This window comes from Struthio camelus, chromosome 7, assembly GCF_040807025.1.
Source record: "Struthio camelus isolate bStrCam1 chromosome 7, bStrCam1.hap1, whole genome shotgun sequence".
Lineage (NCBI taxonomy): Eukaryota > Metazoa > Chordata > Aves > Struthioniformes > Struthionidae > Struthio > Struthio camelus.
Genome location: NC_090948.1, coordinates 3,946,624 through 3,968,061, shown reverse-complemented (window position 1 = coordinate 3,968,061; position 21,438 = coordinate 3,946,624). Strand labels below are relative to the sequence as shown.

Below are 21,438 nucleotides of genomic sequence, written 5' to 3'. Positions count from 1 at the left end.
CTTACTTGTTCACATGCCAGAAAGATCACAATATCGCCCTTCTCTTTTGTGTGGTGTATCTCAAAGAGCAGTCTTAGTGCAGACAGAAAATGGTCTTTCTGAATGCCACAAGCGTATACAACCTCTGTGCGGTGTTTGTTTTCCACTCTTATGAAGGGGACACTACCATAATAATTCTGCAGTTTGCTGGACATATGAGGAGCAGTGAGTATTACCAGCCTCAGTTCTGGTCGTGATACCAAGACAACTTTAAGAAGGCCAAGTAATGCATCAGTTGGAACCGTTCTTTCATGCACATCGTCCAAGATGATGACTCCATAGTAGTTCAGAAGGGGAACAGACATCATTTCCCTTTGTAGCATATCATCTGTACAGTATCTGCAATATAAAAGCAGAAAACTACAAAATATCTTGGAATATTCAGATTTGATTGCACAATATTAATTCAGGGTATTGGGGACAGCAAAGACCTTGTTCTTTCTGTTCTAACAAGAAAGGTTTGATGAGAACAAACACTGCCTATTTTATTGTTATATTTCAAGTACAGTCTCAAAAGAACTATGCTTTTAAATCTATTTGTAAATGGCTAAAAACTCAACGAAAGTCAATGACACTAAATGGCACTGTGCTCGAAAGGATGCTGTAGGCAAAAGAAGAAATACTCGTATCTTAAGATTGTGACTTACGCTGCTTTTCATCTTCCAAACCATCTGTGCATATTGCATACAATAAATAACTAATCCTTGAGCGAGAAACTAATAATTTTAGGTAGGTGAAAGGAGGTGTACACACACACTGAGGCAGTACCGGAACGAAGGTGAGAGCTTAATTCATAATGTAATGCCCTCTCCACTGTTATTCATAATATTTCAACTACACAGACTCTTTTAAAAGGATATTATTTTTTGCTGTGTTGCTCAGTAGGACTTGGCTTCTTCTTGAAACAGATTTTAACATTACAAGAGAGGATAGGATTCACCTCCGTTTCACATCATGTGCAACTGCAGGAAGGTGGGCTACAGGAGGAGTGTTACACAGTTCTCCGTGAAAGAGAAAGGACACGCAAAATGAAGAGCTGTTGAACTGGATTTTCAGAAGTGGTGAGTACCCTTAGCTCTACTGGAAATTAGTGCGAGCTCATGTGGCTGGGAATAAGGCTCGTGATCTAAATTTTATTGTTTGTTCCTGCCATGTTAAGGAGCCAAAGAAAGTAAGTTGATAGAACTCTGCTAACTTTTGGAGAGCCTCAAAGTTATAATCCCTGTGTTGTTGCTGTCAGCCCATATTTAACGTTTTAGGTGTTTTTCTTATCCCTTAAAAATCCTCCTAAATGATTTCTCTCTTGTTACTGAATATACCCTTTTCTAGCCATCATTTTTTCCATCTCAAGTAGACAGTACTTTGATTGCTTTTACATTCCAGCTTTATTTTGTGAAAGATTTTCTCACTTTCTCTTGTGGTTGTGAACACTCCTGTGCTGGAAGAGAGAGAGAAAGAAAAACTAGGCTAATATAGCGGTTACTAAGGTGCTTAATCAAGTTTTTGCACTGATCGTAACATTACCCTTTTCAAATCTTTACTGCGATTTAGCACATAATATGTCTTTCAGGCCTTTTATGGTTTATAGCTTGATCACCAAATCTCCAATATCTACATTTTGCAATATTAGAAACAACTTAATAAAGCAGTGTCACTCTTTTTGTTTCCGTAATTAAGACAAGAGTCTTTCAAAACTACAATAATGTTCTCATGTGGTTGTTAGGTTATCTGAGCTAACAGAGCTAGAAGAGTAGTGTAATAAAGAGCTATGGAGTCAAGTGCTGTCAGCTGCTAACTTTTGCAACTTCCTTGCAAAAAATGGTAACATACCTATTAAGTTGAAAGGATTAAAAAACAAATACAAACCTCAGGATAGTTTCTGTTCTACAGCAGCTTTCAAATGGGACAAAATACCCCACTTCGTGGCCAACATTGACATCCATTTCATCAGCTACACGCAACGCCAGCCACACTGCTGTCTGCTTGTGCACCTGGGTGCATACGACTACACCATGTTGATAGTGCACAGAAAGGCAATACTCAGCACACCACTGAGGAATCTTTAAGTAAATAAGAAAAAAATACATTCAGTATTTAACACATTTAGTAGAGACTGTAATGCAAAAGAGGTAGACAATTTGGAATTTACATGGAGGAATTAGATCAGCCTGAGCACCTGGTGCTTGCCATCTGCCTGACTGCTGGCAGATGAGCTGTACCTGACACAGAAATTATCTGCCTGGATAAATGTCAGGACCCTGAATCTCCTACATAGTCAAGAGCTGGAGTGACATGAACTAAAAGGTCGATTTGGGAATTTCTCAGCTGGACTCAGATTAGTTTGACTATATTGCAAAAGACAGACTAGGCCACTGGGGAGTAGGTAACATTGAAAATGTCATTCTTAAGTATCTCTGGTGCTTGATCCAACAATGTTAGTGTGGTTGCTGGCAAGGGCTTCTCAGCTGGCTCAGCAGTAAACCTGTCCTTGCTAAATAATATTCAGGTATTTGACATAAGAAATGTGTTCCAGGAAGAAGAGGATTCCAAACTGATAAATACCAGAATAAATATATGTAATTTCAGATTAATTAAGTCTGTAAACAAAGCCAGCTGAAAATGGGCTGCTCTGAAAAGTTATGCAGTAGCGCTCCAATTTCTATATTTACAGTAGGAAATCAGTACTGGAAGATATTAAATCAATGTGTTATTGTCATGAGAATGTAGAATATCATTATGAATATAATTTTGGGGAAAATTTTAGGTTTCAAATCCCCCTACTTTATCATCATATGTAAACTAAGTGCAGCAACATCAGACACATCCTTTTTGTTATGTTTTTAAAATTGTTATTTGTTATTTATGATTTTAAAAACATTTAAAAAAGAGCCAGCCACGTGTTAAATCTTGTTAAACTTGTCTTAGAACAATTAAAAGAGCTGACATTCATTATTAGCAAGTAGTTATTATTTTATTTTATTATTTTTTTATTATTATTACCATGCAAAATTTGTTTTGTATAAATCACAGTCAACAAGAGGTGGAGTAAAGACCCGCTATACTACAAAAGATTCGTGGCCCTAGGCAGTGTGTATCCAGAACACGTACAGCAGTTCTTTTGTAGGAACATAGGGACAGTCAATTAGAAGAATGATCCCTCTAGTTCAATATGTGATATCTAGCAGTGACCAGCATTAAAGATTCTGAAAGATAATGAGAAGACCTGCAACAAGTTATCCTCTAGCTTTACCTGCAGGAAAGTTTTCTCCTGATTCCCACTCATGAACACTCATATTTTGGCATATGATGTATGTCAAAATTCTTCCCTGCTTACTGAGGTAACAGACTGAGGTTGTTACATATATTATTACAGCAGAGTTTGACAGTACTATTGAGTATTTGTGTTTTGAGTCAAACTGAGATCTTGGCCTCAGTGATACCCTTTGAAACGAGTTCTAAAAATTAATTGTATATTGTGCCGAAAAAGTATTTGCTCTTAGCTGAAATGAGAGAATGGCCATCATTTTGCTCTAAGAAACAACCATACTGATTTTAATCCTGCATTTCCGTAGAGGTTTTTCACCTAATGTTATCACCTGTTTGAAAATCCACTGTATTTCTTTCCTGATACAGCATTAATCAGAACCAGACCCCAATTTTCCAAGTAAGGATGTGCTCTGAATTCCATGTAGGCATTGTAGAAATTTACCATCTCTTTCCTTATTATCCTAGCGGTTTGCTTGCATTTTATATTGCTACTACACATTGCCCACCAATTCTAAATAAAGTTCTCTATGTCTGTTTCTGTCAGACTGGAAGCGAACTCAGGCTCAAGTCATTGCTGTGCTGTACCACTAGGCTTTCTATATGGTGATGGACAAAATATTCAGAGAAGACAGAGAAGAGGGAAAAAGGAAAGAAGAAGAAGAAGAAGAAGCTGAAGCCTAAATCTGTAGTTAAAATCCTGAAATTGTGCCTATTTTGTCTTACTGTAACTAAACTGCATGTGTTGCTCGTTGTTATGGCATCAGAAATTGTGCCTTCATGCCTTGAACTAAGCAGTGCCTAGGGCATACCTAAGTCTGTTACAGATCAGAAAGTAGCTTTTCCAAGACCGTGCCTAACATACTCCCAACATCAAATTCCCATAAAAATGTTATTTCAGACATTATAATTTTTAAAATACATTTGGAGGAGGAGAGATCTTAACTCTATCCCTTGCAGGCAAGTGGAAGTAGAATATTTGTACTCTTTCCTCTCTGCCTGAGGGAGTCACTCCTCTCTCAGAGAGGAATACCGTAATCCCAAGATTAAATGCAGGACACCTTCCTGCTCAAGTTAAGTGGCTATGCAGGAAAAGATTGAAGATTAATTAAGCCAAATAGTAAGAAAACAAGTGGCAGCATTAGTTGGTGAAGAAAGAACACATGGGAAGTAGTAGTTCTGGCTTCTGCTTTCTGCACCAAAAATGTTACGTTCTATGAAACTGTGATAGTTGAGAGCTGTGATTGGCAGAGCAAAATTTGAGACTAGAATGCTAGAGGCCAGGGAATCAAATACTGGGAAAAAGAACTGAGAGAAAGAGGAAATTAAGAAAGACTGGCTAAGTAAACTGTGGGAGGGAGTGGACTGAGATGACAGCAGAAAAGGAGACAGCTGTTATCAACAGCTGTCGATTACAAAGAATGCTGAGAAGGACTTGGGATTCAGAGATCGTAGATGGAGGAGAGACTAAGACCACAACAAAAAGCTAAATTTGAGAGCTGGCTTTGGACGAAAACAAGCTGAAGGAACTGGTAGAAAGGAACAAGCCTGATTAAAACAAGGAGCGAAGTCTGTGTCCACCAAAGCATACTCCCTTCAGTGCCATCGTTCCTCTGTTAGCACGTGCGTTAATCACCTTGGGAAACCGTGTGCATCTCCCCACTCTAGTGCAGATCCACACAGGAGGTAGCTACGCATTATCACTTCCAGTTACTCAGCTGAAAGTGCACGAGGCCAGATGTCGAGGTAACGTTCCAGCCCTTCTGAACTGTTGTTGCTTGTGAAGGACTTTCTGTTTTCATTCTGTATCTTTAAAATGTATGGAAATTTTATGTTTGTGTACATACTGCAACAACATGGGGAACAGATGTCTCTTTTTTTTTTTTTTTCCTGAAGTCTCCGTGTAACCATATGCCTTGCAGGCCACACTGCAAGGCTTTATCCATGGGGTGAGAGTGCAGAGCCTGGCAGAGAGTGACATCCACTAACTTCAGTACACCTTCTCCTGTGGCATCTGGTACGTATATGTCATGAAAATGGAAAGGGCTGCAATGTGCCACTGAAAACTAGGAGACTTAGAACTAATCAAAGGGGATCCAGAGACAGTAGCCAATTTAATATATGTCATTTTCAGTATATAACATTTGACACGTATTTTAGCTGAGCACTCAAAAGATAGGGGATGCAAGAAGCAAGGTTTCTTGTGCATCTTTATTTTGTTTCCTTACTTCCTTTTTTAAAACGTTGCAAGAATTAGTGAAGCTAAAACACAAAATAAAATATAAAACAGAGCACAAATAAGTATGTAGGCCACAATATGGACAGACGTTGTTTGGTGTATTAAAGTAATAATAAATAACAGTGTTTTAAGTTTAGAATACGGATAAATTGAGTGAGAACAATGGGTATGACAAAAGGATATAATGACAAGGTTAGCCGTGACTGTAGAAGAGCCAAGAAAATTCTGCAACTGAACAAAACAGTTGACAGCACAATGTAGAAGGAATGATTTATTGATAAAATACTAAGGCAACTTGAAATAATTTATAAAGTATTTAGATTAAGCCCTGGTCTCTCTAAAGTCAGAGAAAATACACCCATAACTAACTTCAGTAGGCAAGGGTTTTAGCTGATATGTTCTGTAATACATTTGAAAAATATCTAGTTGACAGACAGGTTTTCAGGTTGAGATATGATGTTGTGATACACAAACAAAACAAAAATTTACAGTGCACATGCTGGTAGATACAAGAATATTTTATACAGAGTTTTCTAAGGTTATGTGTGTATTTGGTTCTGAGTTTTAAAATACAGTAGTTACTCATGAATGTATTCTTAGTTCAGTGCTCAGGAGCTTGACCTTTTTAAAGATAGTACATAAACAGATGTGGTTTTGAGATTTTTGTTACTTGTTTATGACACTGTATCAGACAATTGCAGGTTGAAATGTGTAATTCTTTAGTGCTGATCTTGTCCCAAAGCCTAAAGGAAATCACCTAAGTAGTAACAGCTTGTAATAGACACAGGTGAAATGTGTCAACTATTTATAAGTATTTGAAGAAAATAATTTAAATGTATAAGCGTATATATATTTTTTAAGCCTATAGTTGACCGAATTAATCTTCTGCCACTTTTTATGTTTTACTCTCTCTCTCTCTGGCCTTAGTACTTCAAGTTGCAATACATGGCTGTACATCTGTGTCTGCTGAGAGAACTGCTAAACATCAGTGGTACGGTGTGTGCATACACTGTAGCTCAGTTCTTGAGAACTGGAAATTATTATAGTGCAATGCAGTACAGCACTCGGCATAAAACCAGCCCACTGCTTATTGAAACCTGACATTAGTAGTGCATGAATCTGGATATTAATGTGCCTCATGTAAATAAAGGGCAAAAGCAGTGAACAGTAAATTAAATGCAAAATTTATTTTCTGTTTTAAAAAATCTCTGATATTAGTAAAATAAAGAGACATTCTGAAAAGCATATGATATTAAATGTTCTAAAAATCAAAAAAAAAAAAAGTATTTCCTAATACTCACCTGGGAGCTCTTGCCAGTCTTAGCATCTCCTGACACAATCACAATTTGATTATGAAGCAAACTTTCCATGAAAGTGTATTTCACTTGCCATACTGGAAGTTCTTCTCTTTCTTTCATAAGTTTATAGTAGCGGGAAGAATAAGGCAAGCCATCAAAAGGATTAAGTTCTAAATCTTCTTCACATACCAGCGTTTCTTCTTCATCACCGTCACTAGAGTCAAGTAGTTCTGAAAAGCAGTGGATCTCTGGAGAAAGGGTTAAAAACTCCATCTCTCTTTCATATGTTATTCCCAGCAATAACACGTTAGTCACGAAGGAAGGAGTCCTTGTATTGATAGATCATTCAGGCCCTGCAGTCGTGAGGAAGTCCATTTCTGCTTGCTTCAGGAGTAATATTTCCCTGCTCTTTAGTTTTAAAGTTCACTTAACTTTCAGTCTTGGGGTCCTGGTGCCACCGCTGTTATCTGTTTGTCACAGTTCAAGTTGTTTAATAATCCAAAGGATCCTAGAGAAAATATATTTAAGAAATAGTCTTAAAAACAAAACTCCCTAGAGTAACGATGATTAAATCAAAAGATATTTAGCAGAAACTAATTACTGTTTGCATTTTAACAGCATGTTTAAGTCAGGCCGTTAGTAACAGCCAGTTTGTTTGTTTGTGCTCGTCTGCTAGTGCCAGGCCGGTCGGGAGAATAATTGGGGAAGAGCGTGCTGCACCTGACCTTTATCGCACGCGTCTGCACCCCGACTGGCTGTCAATAGGAGGCTACAGGGCAGCTATTGTGATGGTGCGGATGGTCATGTGGCTGTAATCCTCTTACAATGGGGCTCGCCCGCTGGCTGTGGGAAAAGCCGCGCAGGGGCCCGGAGCGTGCAGTTTGCCTGTGCTGCATCTGCTGCGGCAGCGTATCAGTCGGGAACGGGGCTTTCAGCTAGCAGCCAGTGTTTTGATTTTCTGTTATGTTGCAGTGTGTTAGCAAGTCGGAGTAGTAAAGAGTCTTTTTATGTACACTGTTTATTAAAAGTAAATAGAAATCTTGTGAGGCCTTAGCCTCCCAAGGCATTTTTTATTGTAGTTCTGGAGGCAACTCTCTTGTTCAGCAGTGATACTGATAATGTCTTGATGAAAAGGCTGTGAGCACAGTGCTTGTGTGCCTTTTCTGTATCAAGCTTTTTCTGTGTCACGTAGAACAATAAAAATTATTACCTCTTCTTACAAGTTTGACTTGTTTCCTAGCTTTGGACCAGATTGGCTGCTACGCTAGTAGTGCATTCTCTGATGACAGCAGCACGGAAAACCAAAAGACAAAAGGACAAAAAGAAATGGGAGAAAATCTTTTGTTCAGCAGTCTAAATATCTCAATCCAAATTAGATAAGTTTAATTATATGCTGCTCACACACCAGGCTGATTGTTGGCACTTAGAATGGCTGGCAGCAAAGACTGACAAACCGCCCAGTTTGAGGGCCAGAACCAAACGTGAGCTACTAGAGGAGCATCTCTAAAAGGCAAAAGGAACAGGTGATTTGTCTGCCCACTTGTTGGCATTACTGACCATCCGTGGGGACATACCCGATTAACCGTGATATCTGCAAAGATGGCAAGCATCCAGTTTTCATACTCGGTGACACTGGATGAGTTCACATGCAGCTAGGCACCAGAGATCAGCAGATTTCCCCTGAGGAGAAAGAGAGAGTTTCATGAACAGCAGAAGCTGCGGTCCTTCGTTGACGGATCCCTTGATACCAAATTATGTTCTTGCTTGTATTTGACATCTAATCGCTGCTTTTTTTTCCCCACAAAATCTTTGTAAGCTCACTGTCATTGAGATCTCTGCCTCTGTAAAATGTAGCTGAAATCAGTCAATAAGCATAAATGTCATGAGGAAACCGACAGAGCACAGTCCCACAGATGTTTCTTTATGAAATGTAGATAAAAGTGCCGTGAAGTAAACAGGAAGTGCCGTGAAGTAAACAGGTGAATTACTGTTGTCCTGCATTTTTCTCATTTTTCATATGAGCAACAGCAGCAGTATGTGCTTTCTACTTTCCTCAATTTCAGTATAGCCTTACTCTCTTCAAAATGTAGAAATTGGGACTGCAGTATTGTCTGGTTCATTGAAGAAATTTGAATTTCTGGTTGTACCTCAGCAATGTGTTGGTTTTACTTTTTTTGTACCTTTAAAGGAAGAAAGCAAATGTAAATTTACTAAATTAAGAATGAATTACTCTTTGAAACCCTAATACTATGAAACTAATATTCCTCTCGCGATAATGAATGTTTTAACGGAGCAGGCTGCCAACTGGTTTGTGTTATTTATCTTTGCTAAAATGGAGCATTTAAAAGCGTATCATGATGTGCAGCCAGGTATCTGATTGATTACTTGGAGCCTCTTTCCAGAGCATCAGTCCAACTGCTGCCAGCTGCAGCCAGCTTCTCTGGCAACCAAGGAGTCTAAGAAACACAGCCAGAGGAAGGCTGGCTTAGGAGCAAGACTGAAGATTGCCTTTGCAAATTAGGACATCCAAGCAGTTGCTCTTTGCTGCTCGGTACGCCTCATTGCTATAGCTCTGCCATTTTTTTCCAGAGTACTTTTTTCTGCTCTTGCGTCTTTAGCCCTTGATTTTCACCTCTTGACGTCCATCTGTTCTGTCCAGGGCCCTGTCACTGCAGCCCTGATTCCTGCTCTTGACTAGTCTGTTGAGTGCAGCTTGTAGTACAGCCTCGCTTGTTCTTGGCTTTGGCCTTGCTACTGAGCATGAGCATCTTCCCTTTGCATTGCTGCACCCTTTTCTGAAAAGGCTTCTTGTTCGTCACATCTGGTTGCTGTCTTTATAGCAGGCCATTAAGGATTTACAGGATATACTCTTTAGCCTTATGCAGTGGAATTTAATAAATTCTAATAAATTGCAGAAATGCCTTATGCAGTTGGGTGTTTCTAGTAAATTAGGGTGTAAGCTTCTTCCAAAATATATTAAGGAGAACTTTGCTATTGATTTAAATTGTATGTTATTGTGTAAGTGCTTATGATAATGTATTGTAGCAAAGCAGTAAATACCACATAGCATATTCCGTATCTTTAATGAAGCCTTGTTAATATATAGTTGCTCTTTGCAGCTTTGCTATTAAATCCTTGAGAGGGGGAGAATTTTTTGAGTGTAAATTATAGAGAATGTGGATTTGTAATATCAAAGGTATTACAGTGTTCTTTCTTTTTTCTTCCATTTGCTTCCATTTTGGCTACAATAGTTTGCAGTAGCAATGAAAATTTAAGGGTATCACTTCTTTTTCCCCAAGAATGTTATTTGAATAAAGGGTTTTGGATTAAGTTTGGTTCACAATGAAGCACACAAAGCCTATGAAATATGGATGTCAGGTATATCACATTTTAGAAAACAATATTGTCGTTTATTCTTGTTAGAGGAGTGCTAGCACACGCAATGAAGAACAGTTCCTCTTTCCATCCTACTTTCCAGCACAAAATCTTTTTGGTGCCAAATCCCTCCAGCACTGCTGCGTGTGTCAGCACTGAGATGTGGAACTGCCTCTTTGCAACCAGAATCCCTGAGAGTGGGGAGCTGTTCCTAATCTTGATTTACATTTGTCCTGAAGACCTTGCTAATTATCCCTTTTAACATAAAAATATTTATGCCTGGTAACATATTTCTGTCTATGTGCCTGGTGTAAAGCCCACTGACCTCACTGTGTTTTGGGTCATGGTCTAAATGAGCTGTCATCTCTCTGAACCCCAAGCGCTAGTACGTCCCGGGGATGTAGCTTCCCAGCCTCAGAACAACATCACTGTAATTTATGGGGTCCTGTTACTAACAAATGGCAGTTTAATAGTGTCTGCAGGAACGTTTTTGGTTGCTTCTTGTACTCATATAAATGTGGAAGTTTGGCGCCTCAACAAGAGATGGCAAACAAACGTTGAAAAAATTCCTTTCGTTTGAAGACTGTTAGGTTCTCCGTTGGCCTAGAGGCAGCAACATTTAACTTTGGTTATGCTGCAACTATATTACTCTTTACTGAGTAAGCTATAATACTAAAACAGAGAATTTCCCTCATATAAATGCACTGCTGTGCTGCTTTACAGAAGAGCTGCAGTTTTTTTGTGTTAATTTCCACTTAAGGTTTTGTTGGCTGATAAAATATTATTAGTGTTGTATTACTACTATTTTAAAGTACTGACAGTTAGGGCTAGACTGGTGTAGAACAAAGTGCTGTAAGTAAAAAAATCTAGATTTAAGTCCCTGGTTCCCCAATACTGAATGAGAAGGAGACTTGCAAGGAGACTGTGTTGAGTGAGACTCAGCACAGTGCCTATGGAAATCAGTGCTGCTGGATTTGTCCTGATTACAGTAGGGCCTGCTGAGATGTCTGTGTACCAGGCTGCCAGAGTCGTAATAATAAACATAATGCAGAATCCCTGGCTGGCACTGGGCGTAAACATTTGCATCCATCCCATGATTACTAGGAATTATTTCTTATTCAGCTAAGCAGAGCCTAGATAATTTTTTCTAGCTGAAAGTGTACCATATGGCATGGTACACTTAAGCTTTGCTTGTCATTGAAGTTCTTCAAATTTATTAGGGTAAAACTGTGAAGGACACTTCCTGTTAGATGATTTTTTTTTTTGTTGTGGATGGAAATTGGAATTCAATTAAGAATCACAATGTAATTGTTTTACATGTTCATACATATTCATACATTGAAATTAATAAAGATAAAATATGACATTTTAAAATTCCAATCACAGTTATTAAGAAAAGGAAGTTTGACATTATAGGTAGTGACTTTAGAGGATGGTTTCAGGTTAGCATGTCCTACAAGATTTTAAGGGTGTTATATTTTGGCTTCTGCGTACATTTTCTTCATAGGATTCTTTCGGTAAGGCTTTCCCTCTCCTTCAGCAAGTGACTTTGTTTTGTTATTCCTCTTCCCTCTAACTTTGAATGAGCTATTTATTATCCCGAATTAGATTCAAATCAGGACAATATTCTCTGTGCACTTGGAGGGTTTAATGGTCAAAAGCTGTTGTACCCTTTCAACAGGCTCTGGGCACAATGCAGTGACTTTGCTACACTCAATAGTGACAACAAATATAAATTGCTTGTGTATTATTTTTACTAATGAATTGTAGAGATTTTAGGACTTAGTATAGGTTATGATAAATTCATATGAAGTTTAAGTGAGTTTTATTTTTAGAAGGAGAAAAAATAAATTAACTGTACAGATTCAGTATATTTTTTAATTCTTTTTTTTTTTTTCCAATCCCAAATCAGCAGCATGAACAATTTTAATGATTTCCATTACTGATGTCCAGTATTTGTATCCTTTTGTAGACCCTATCAAATAAGATATGCCTATGTACCATTTAAGCCTAAAAAGTACTCCTGGAAATAATTGGTGTTTTGTCCCTATGCAGTAACAGGCGTTAGGTTCCCGAGAACCACTGGGATTATGGCAACTGCTGAGCAAACATAGGGCTTCTCAGATTGTGCTGAGTTTACTAAACATGCTCAGTTCCTTTATTGGGAGATGGCAAGAGGAGAAGACTGAGGAGAAGGGTTGGGAATGTAGTGCTAGAATGAGACATTTCCGCTGAGCCGCCTCCAGGAATGGACTTCTGGCTGGCTGAATTGGCTTGGCTGGGGACACAGGGTGAGTGCCTCCAATTTGCCTAATTGAAAAAAACAAAAAAAAAAGCTCAGAATGTGTTTTCTTGTATATTTTTATATTTATCACTGCAGTAATGTTCATAACAGGCATACAAACCAGCATTTGCTTAATAAAAACATTGAGTATCCCATTATCTGTAGTATAGATGTGTTATAATGTTGTCCCAAAATCTGTCAGCCAGGCATCAAATCTATTAGTTTACCCTTCATTGGAATGATAATATGACAAGCAAAACAGTAGCTGTATGGATCTTTCAGAAGTACTTTTTTTTTTTTCTTAAGCTGTTGTAGGGAACAGCTTTAAGTACTATTTAAGTATCAGGGCATCTAAAGAAGAAAGTGGATAGAACGTCTAAACAGAATTTACTAGTGGTTTGTTAAGTTTTATGTAATAGGATATCTTTGTCTGCTTTCTATTCATCTTCAAAAAGCAGGACCAGCATTTTCTTCCGAAGTCATTAATATACTATTCATGCATACTGTGGCCTTAACGCTTTCCAGAGCAGGAACAGCAGGAGGAGGAGGAAGAAATCAAGATAGCTCATAGGGAAGAAAGTAAAGGATTTTTTGAACCTGGATTTGAAATGAGATGAAGAGTCAGCTAGATGGTATTAACACAGTTTGTTCCAAATGACGGGAACTACAGACAAGAAGTTTGGGTAGGGGCCAAAATGTCTGATGGGGCAGTGACAAAACTAGTGCTGTAGCGGCGAAAGGAATAGAGAAACATCAGGCTGTTTGGCAGAGAGTGGGGTTTTTTGCTGAATAAACAGATGAAACATTTTCTCTGGAAAGTATCTTAGAACAAATTGGGAACTGTCTTTGTGCAAATGTTAGTAACGTGGTTGTAGTTTTCTTTGAATGAGAAGGCAGAAATACTTTTAAGCCCTGGAATATGAATTAGTAGGGTCTGAGAGGGTAAAACGGAAGGTGTGGAAGGGAAGTAGAGCAGTGAAAGAGAAGGGTGTGCAATGTGATGGCAGGTGAACAAGGTGAAGCACTTGCATTTACAGCTAGTGGCAGACAGCGGTCATGATAGATTTACAGGCAGAAGACAAGGGGTCAAGTGGAAGGCAGACCTTTAGTCACACAAAAGTCAGATTTTGCTGTTGATGAAGAGGAGCCACGGTTTAACCCAAAGAGTTTGAGAAGCAAAGGAAGCACTGTTTTTATGGTACTGGTGGAGTAGATTGGAGGAAAAGGTGAGGGAAAAGTGGTGCAGCAGTGGGAGTTGTACAAGTTCTTCCAAGTGCGTAAGCCAAAATCAGAGAATGTGTTAAACTGTAGAAGAGGTTACTGAAGAGATGAGCAGATCTGCTGCTTCAGCAGAGGCTGGCCAGTTGTTTTGCTAATTCATCGCTTCAGTTTTCTTTGCAATTTTTTGGCTGCAAACATGCAGCTTTTGAAGTGGTCGTTGTTACTATGATGGATTATTGGAAGAAAAGTCATAATAGTATCTGTCTCTTTACTCCAGAATTAATTTTCTATATTGCAAGTTGAATATTCTAACCTCCTCTTTAGGATTTAATTGAAGATGATATTTTCCATATTTTCCCCAATAAGATAAAACATCAGGTCCCCAAAAAGCACTTTGATGCCACAGTTGTCTGCCTTTCTCTGCACAGAGGTTTATTCATTTTCTTGAGGGTGTAGGTTTTCTAATGTCTTCGTTCATGCAGAGTAGAAAAAGTATATGTAAAGTTAATGTTTCATTTCTTAATATTAAAGGAAAAAATTATTTCACAGCTGGTTTTCTGTAAGTACAAATTTTATTGATCTGTTGCAGGTGAACTCCATAAATTTTCATTTACTAGTACTTGTTTACTCTTACTAAGTTTTATGTAAATTGTAACATAGTAACTTATTTAGTGAGGCATGAGATGTGATAATGTGAATGTGTTATACACTAAGGGCATCTTCTACTTAACGAATAGTGCATTACTGCAAAGCACAGTACTGCGGTACTGCAAATAAAAGCTGAGGCAGAGGGAAGAAAACTTTGCCTTTATGAAGGACTGACTTTTGCATGCTGAGGTTGAGCACTTTTTTCCAGTACAGTCCTGTTTGAACTGAACTGGAGTTGGCATGGCTGGTTTCCTCCACTCACATGGCTACTGTCACGGGAAACTGGCAGGGCTCAGTCTGCTCTGAAAAAAAAAAAAATCTGCTTTGTTTTGACAGCAAGAGACTGTTTTCGTGTGACATGGTTCCAGCTCAGCGCCTTCCAACTGCATTTGGTCACTGTCACTGCTGTGTTTCATTGCAGAGCTGTTTTAGTGGTGTGGGTGACCGCTGAGACCTAAAAGACCGTATTTCATTAGTTTGGCCGCCATTTGGATTAATTTTGCCCAAGATATTAGAAAATTCATACCCGAATCGGATCAGTAAGAGTTTTGTTACAAACTCAAGAGTCAGTCTTCGCTCTTTGGCTTTAACCCCACAGTCCTTATGCAAGCCAAAATGTCAGTGAAGTTCATGTGAATTGGCATGACCGTAGTCTGCCAAATCAAGTCCTTCTTGTTATTGTATAAACAGCTGATATTTAGTCTGAATGTCTGTTTCATTACAGATATAGAACTAAATCCTTGGCCTTTGAATGTAATGGGAATTTTGCCATTGACATAAATCAAGCCAAATTTTCTTCCAGAAAATGTTATTAATATATTGGTGAGACATCTGTGGTTAAAAGAATTATGGAAATATAGCTTGTTTTCTGAAGGTGTAGTAAGCCCTTATATGGGGTCAAACTTGGTTATATTTTTCAGATGGAAGCACAAAGTAAATGCTAAATAATCAGAGTGATCTCTTGGTCTTGAATTTCTGTTTATGTTTGTAAAATAAAACATATATAATTTTACATGTAGATTAAGAGAAATACCTACTTTTATTATTTTATCTTCACTCTCAGTAACTACGTTGTTCCTGCTGCGGTAATTTCATATCTTTAAATGTGAAAATTTCCAGAAAGAGGTCTTTCACTCTTTCCTTTGAGAGCGCTAAAATAGACCACAAAATTAGAAACATTTTGCAATGTGTTAGGAAGGGCTGTATGATCATGGTAATAAAATCTGGTATCTTCAATAAGAATTACTTTGATTATTTTTAAGAACCTCTGAAACAGGAAGTGAATATAGCATCTTTGCCCTTTCTAGGTGCTTACAGGTAGTTGGATGAACTAAACTGTATCATTTGTTTTTGGGAATTAAACAAATTTTTATGAAGCTGTGAATGAATTATTGAATGTTCAAATTCACCTAATCTTTATTTCTACACTCTTTATTTTCAGTTGCTTTCAGTCATGACCTTTATTAAATAAATCATTACGAACGTTTTTATAAAGGGTTGGTGCAACATATCACAGTCCTGGCTCTGGTGAGGTACAAACGCTGATGCAGGTCTGCTACAGTATGACCCAGATCTGATGGTGATTCCCTGTTGTGAATCATGCTGCAGGTGATTTCAGATTGTTAAGGTAACAACAAGCCATAATCTTCCCACAGCTTCTACAAAAATTACTTACAAGGGTTCTTTTGATAGTCTTTATTATTTATATCTGTTTATATCTATTTATATCTGTCTTTATTATATATATCTGTTTGGTCTCACTGCTGGTGTGGAAATCCTTTGCAAAGGAGTAGGATTAACATGTCAGCAGAATTTACTGTGGGTTCTCCAAGATAAGCGGTGAGGTTTTTTTCGTTTCTTTCTCCTGTACTTAAAATATTTCTAATACAAAGCAACTGTTACATATGGTTTCCTGCTTAATGAAAAGGAATGCATGTCTGATGGAATGAGAAGTATTGTCATGGTGTTTGAGCATTTCCTTCAAAGAAGCAACATAAGAAAACAGTGGTATGTCTTTGCAAATAATAAATTTAAACTTTGCCTGATATTTATATTGATTACTGTTTAGCTCTTACCAGTTGATGAAGGTGGCTTGAGGGAAGGTAACAATTTAAATTTAGACGTTTTTCTATCTTTCATGATGTTACCTGCAACTGTGTTCAAGACACAGGCTGAATTAGAAACTGAGATTTTCTAAAAGTCTCTTACCTGTTGCCTTCTCTTAATAGTTGAAGTGTCTTTACTGTTATTTTGTATTCTTAGCGTCCTCTCATTTAATAGTACCAAACTGTTCAGTGAGACACTTGATTCAAGATAAGTGTGTGTGGGGGGGAAGCTTTTCAGAAATAATAGCTAAAGCAATAAAATCATTGTCATTTAAATCTGCATGCAGATAGGCTTTGTGTTTTTAGGTAGGGAATCCAGTGACCAGATGATGTAATAATCTGAGAAAAAAACCAACCAGACAAACCACACACACACCCCTATCCTTCAAAAAACCCACACCTTAATGTATGAATTCTCCTATCCAGTGATGCCACTAGAGCAGCGGCATTACATCGAAATTGCTTTGGCTCTGTGCCCAGGGCCAAAACCTGAATTGTAGTCACAAAGGCTGCTTGAGAGAGAGTACCCAAGATGGGAGTTGAGGATTTGAAAGAGAAGAAATCGCTCAGTAACAGGTCTAAAATTGACATCTTTCTCCTGCACTTATTAGTCAGTGGGTTTAAAGTACAGAAAATTCCAGACAGATTTTCTTTATCCTTGGGAAATGCGATTTCCTTGGTCAAATTACACAATTTTTCTGGGATGTTACAGATTTAGTATTTTTAATACTAAAATACTAATTTTCTGCTAAATAAACTAACAATTTTTTTGTGGTTAGTATTAGAATTGTCTTGTGTACAGTACTAGTCATAGCACAGTATTTGCTATTGCTGAAATGTTATCCAGCGGACAGGGATTTGGCTAATTCAACTGTACAATATTGCCAACAAATATAGCATTTTCTCCACTTAGAGATACTGAGATCAAAGTGAGAAAAATCATGAAATGGAAGAGGTAGAGGACTTAGCAGGAGGAAGAGCTCAGGCCCTCTTTTACAAGATTGTTCCTTTTCGGTGTTCAGGATGTCTGAAGGCAGTAAAAAGTGTTGGAGTTTTGTATATGCTAGTACACTGCTCTCCACTGTATGCATCTGAAAGCTATGCAAATTGTAGTTTACAATGCATAAAAATATAATGGAATATGAAGTTTAAAGTACCCTCCTTCAAGTTAGATGTTGCTTCACTGCTTTATAGTGAGAGAAAACTTTTCGACTGGGAAATCAAACTATTTTATCATAAAGGAGCATGTACCTACCAGTATGGCTCAGACCAGTCACCTATGTCCCTTCTAAGGAGAAAAACTCTAGACATTGTAACAATTTAAGCTGTAAATTGTAATGGACTCTACCCTGAAAGGGGATGTCTTATAGAGAGAGGATGCCACGGCTTGCCAGAAGTATCCATACCATCTAACTTTAGTTATGTATTCTGTACAGGAAAATGCAAAAAGAACTATTGACACTTTAAAAAAGGAAGCGTTCTGGAAGTCTTATAAAGACTTATGGAAATCTTTTCTGAAATAAAAATACTTGGGTGAAATACTTTTGTGAAATAAAAATATTTGAGTGCAGACTCGATGTATTTTACTCAGAGTTATGCTAATACTAAACTCTGAGTTTGTGTACACATAACACATAAAAAATACATGCGCCTGAAATCAGTATGGATAGGGGAAATCCTTCCTCATGCCCAAATGTATGTGCTGAAGACATCTTCAGAAAAAGTATGAAAGATAAGACAGGCTTTTCAGTTTGCAAAGTGTAGTATTTTGAAGTTCTTCACAGTTAAAAAGCCCTTGCAGTTGGTGCTTGACCTAGTTACTTTTTATCTAAGCCTACCTCTTTTGGTAATTATCATGTTGTACTAACATGATAAAAATTTTACAAGCAAGGGATATAATTGCTAATAGCAGGTTTAGAATATCTTTGTAAGATACATTGCTTATAAGAGAAGTAATTTAGTTGACATTTAGCTTAAATAGGCTTATATAGAATGAACGCACAATAGTGTGAATCATAGGCAGAATAGCTGATCAGTGATTTTTGTTAAATGCAAGAGGAGTTATGTTGGCTCACTAGCTTAAAAAAAAGCAATATTTATATCATTATGGTATGAGGCAGTATAGTATAGCTCATAGAAAATGCTGCTTGTTTTCTGGAAGTTACTTCAAACCCATAAGTATATCTTGCAGCATTTTAAACATAACTGGAAATCAATTTTCATTTTGTACTGGTTTTAGAAAGGTGTATGACTGAAAATCTGAATTCACACACACATGCCTGTCTCTTATAGTGTCATATTGACCAAATAAGAAGTGTTTCACTGTCTTCCCAGAATGTTTTCTAAAGCATGTTGCATCTCAGATTTGTTGAAAAGAAATTCAGTAAGAGGAGTTCTGCGTGTATTGAAAAGTTTATAGTGAGAAACAGAGATTGCTTTAAAATTGAGTGTATAGATCCAGTATACCAGTGTGGCAACATTGCCTGATTTCTAAAGTAATCTCATGCAATAATTTTAGATATTATTTCTCCATCAAATAATGAATTAAAAAGTCAATTCCCTTATTTAAACAAAGATTCAAAATATGTGCATGGTTTTCTTGTGTAGTCGTGGTTTTCCAAGTAGCTATTATGGGTACAAGTACTAAATCAAAGGATAACGTAATTTTACTATTAAATGTCCAAAATCCATTTTATGACATGTGAGATATTTATACATACTGTGTTACAGACGTAATGTGTTGAAATATTTGTTCATTTTTCAGAAGTAGGATCAGCGATAAACCATGTCCTCCAGTTGCAGGAGAAGTGGCACTGCAGTTTCCCGATGCCTTGGAACCCAGAAGGAAAAACAAGGAGGAGAGTGCCACAAGAGCAATGGTTAAAGTATTCAGCTGAAGAAGAGGACCCAAGATAACGTACTTTTAGTGTCATATATATGGTGCAAAGTTAGTGTATTACTGTCTTACAGTTTGTAAAGCATTTTAAAGTTGAGAACAACTGAAATGCTGAATATTTGTTAACTGTTGACAGTTGAGTCTTTTTTGCAAGAGTAAAAGTAGACTGTTTTGCAATATATTATTAACATCTAAAGTAAGTTATTAATAAACATTTTGAATAAGTACTAACTTTACCTGAAAGTATTATCAAGGAATACTTTCTACCTTGCCGCATACTGATTTTTGTTGGAAGGGGACATTCCAAGTCCTGAACAATTTCAGAGCTATGGCATACCTAGAAATCTGCGGTGACTTCCTTGTTCAGAATCTACCCTTGTGCCATTTCTTTTACATAGAGAGTCAGTACATGGATGGATGGTGAGCAAAATTCTACTTCACTGGGGCTGGTGTTTGTACCTCACCTATGTGTTAGGTATCTCTGATTGATAGGTTACACAGCTTATGTACGCAAAGTAAGCTCTTTACAATTCTGGAGAATTTCAGTCACTTGGAACAAACCAGTGCTTCCCATGAGAATATATGCTTACAGACCATATCCGCTTTTTAGGTATTATCACAAAATAAGTAGTGAGTCTCTCTGTTTCCCTTTCCTTTGAAATAAATATAGAGTGGTGGTGTTGGTAAAGTTCAGAGATTGCTTGTTTGGGTATAAAGGAATAAAAGGAAAATCCCTGATTTAGGATGATAAAGTCAGATATTAATGCTTTAATAATTCCTCTACTTCCTTCCCTTTTTTACTGTCTTCTATTTTTGTATGTTGATATGCAGCTTTATTTGCCACTGAGCAGCTTGTTTATGAAACAGTTGCAGAGTGGATGGGAGTGTACATGCTCCATGGTAGAGTTTGGCTATCCTTAGAGTCTCAGGAGAGGAACCTTCTAGGGAACTCTGAAGCCTTTTGCATTGTATGTTTGCTTGGCTACACACTTTAATCCTTTTCCTCCAGATAAATGTGTTTTTTCTTACACGTCCAGTAATGTCTTTAGGAAATGTATATTGGATATCACTAGGTGGCAGAATTAGACTGTATTAGTACTAATCTTCTTATGCTTTTTGTCAAGTTATAGTCTATAAATAACTCTGACTATACCAACTTTCAAAATTATCTAAATGTAAAAATAATTTCTAATAAACAGCTCTTTAGAAGAAGCATTTCTGCAAAATAGCAGGTATTGTATGCTGAACTTCAGAATATTTGATTAACGTTTCACTTAAGATTTATTTTATAAAATAATATGATAAAACCTGCTCTTCTCCTCCTGAAATCTTTACTCCTGCAAAAAGTATTTTATAATTTAAATTTGTAGATAATCTGTAAATGAAAGCATGTTTGTACCTCTTTGGTGTTTTTCAAAGATGTGCAAGAGTCAGATACTGCTTAAACTACATGTGGAGATGAGGTATTTATATGTACAAATGACTTTTCATGTCTCTAGTTGGTATTTTTTCATATGAGGATAGCTAATATACATGCAAAGTTAAGTTTACTTGCAAATTAGTTTTTGCCTGTATGGGACAGTTTTAAAAGTTGTGCTAGTATTGCTTCTAAAATAAACACTGTTACTCCAGTGTAAGGATGACTTCCTTCCCTCTGTTTAGCTGAAACCTTTTCCCCAGGGACATAATCAAAACTGAAGAAAAGCCCTACTCCAACAGGAATAGCAGCGATTATATCATTTGTATTCTGGTTTTAGTTTATGACTTAGTTTACATTGAAAAAATCATTGTGTGCAGTGATGCAAAACTTAAGGACATTTTATTTTGAGGGATAATACATATATTTTGAAACACTCTAGAAACATTTATGATCACTTGCTGCGTGTTTGGAAAATGTTTGGAATATTTGAATGATCGTATGAGACTATTTCCTTTCTTTTTAGAGAATATGCTACACAGCATTTGTAAATGCCCTTGAGCTAAGAAAATGTCCTACAGATTTTGATTAAAGGTCACTAATCCTAAAGAAGTTTGTGCTCACAGACCAGTTCTCTCTGTGTCTACTACTA

At 37.3% G+C, this 21,438-nt stretch overlaps 1 protein-coding gene and 1 long non-coding RNA gene across 2 annotated transcripts in view; one reads left to right on the top strand and one right to left on the bottom strand.

Moving 5' to 3' along the window:
- DHX32 (DEAH-box helicase 32 (putative)) overlaps positions 1-8,089 on the bottom strand; it is a 26,941-nt gene extending 18,852 nt beyond the window's left edge. The window contains exons 1-3 of the mRNA XM_009670527.2: positions 6,844-8,089; positions 1,906-2,099; positions 6-378 (exon numbers count right to left, since the gene is read on the bottom strand). Of these exons, the coding sequence (XP_009668822.2) occupies positions 6-378; positions 1,906-2,099; positions 6,844-7,113 (837 nt within the window). The 5' untranslated portion in view covers positions 7,114-8,089. The remainder of the gene's footprint in view (positions 1-5; positions 379-1,905; positions 2,100-6,843) is intronic.
- LOC104141299 (uncharacterized) overlaps positions 1-21,438 on the top strand; it is a 46,647-nt gene that overhangs the window by 12,012 nt on the left and 13,197 nt on the right. Inside the window, exons 3-5 of the long non-coding RNA XR_011142357.1 lie at positions 925-1,100; positions 3,851-5,320; positions 8,081-21,438. This is a non-coding gene — a long non-coding RNA (uncharacterized lncRNA). The remainder of the gene's footprint in view (positions 1-924; positions 1,101-3,850; positions 5,321-8,080) is intronic.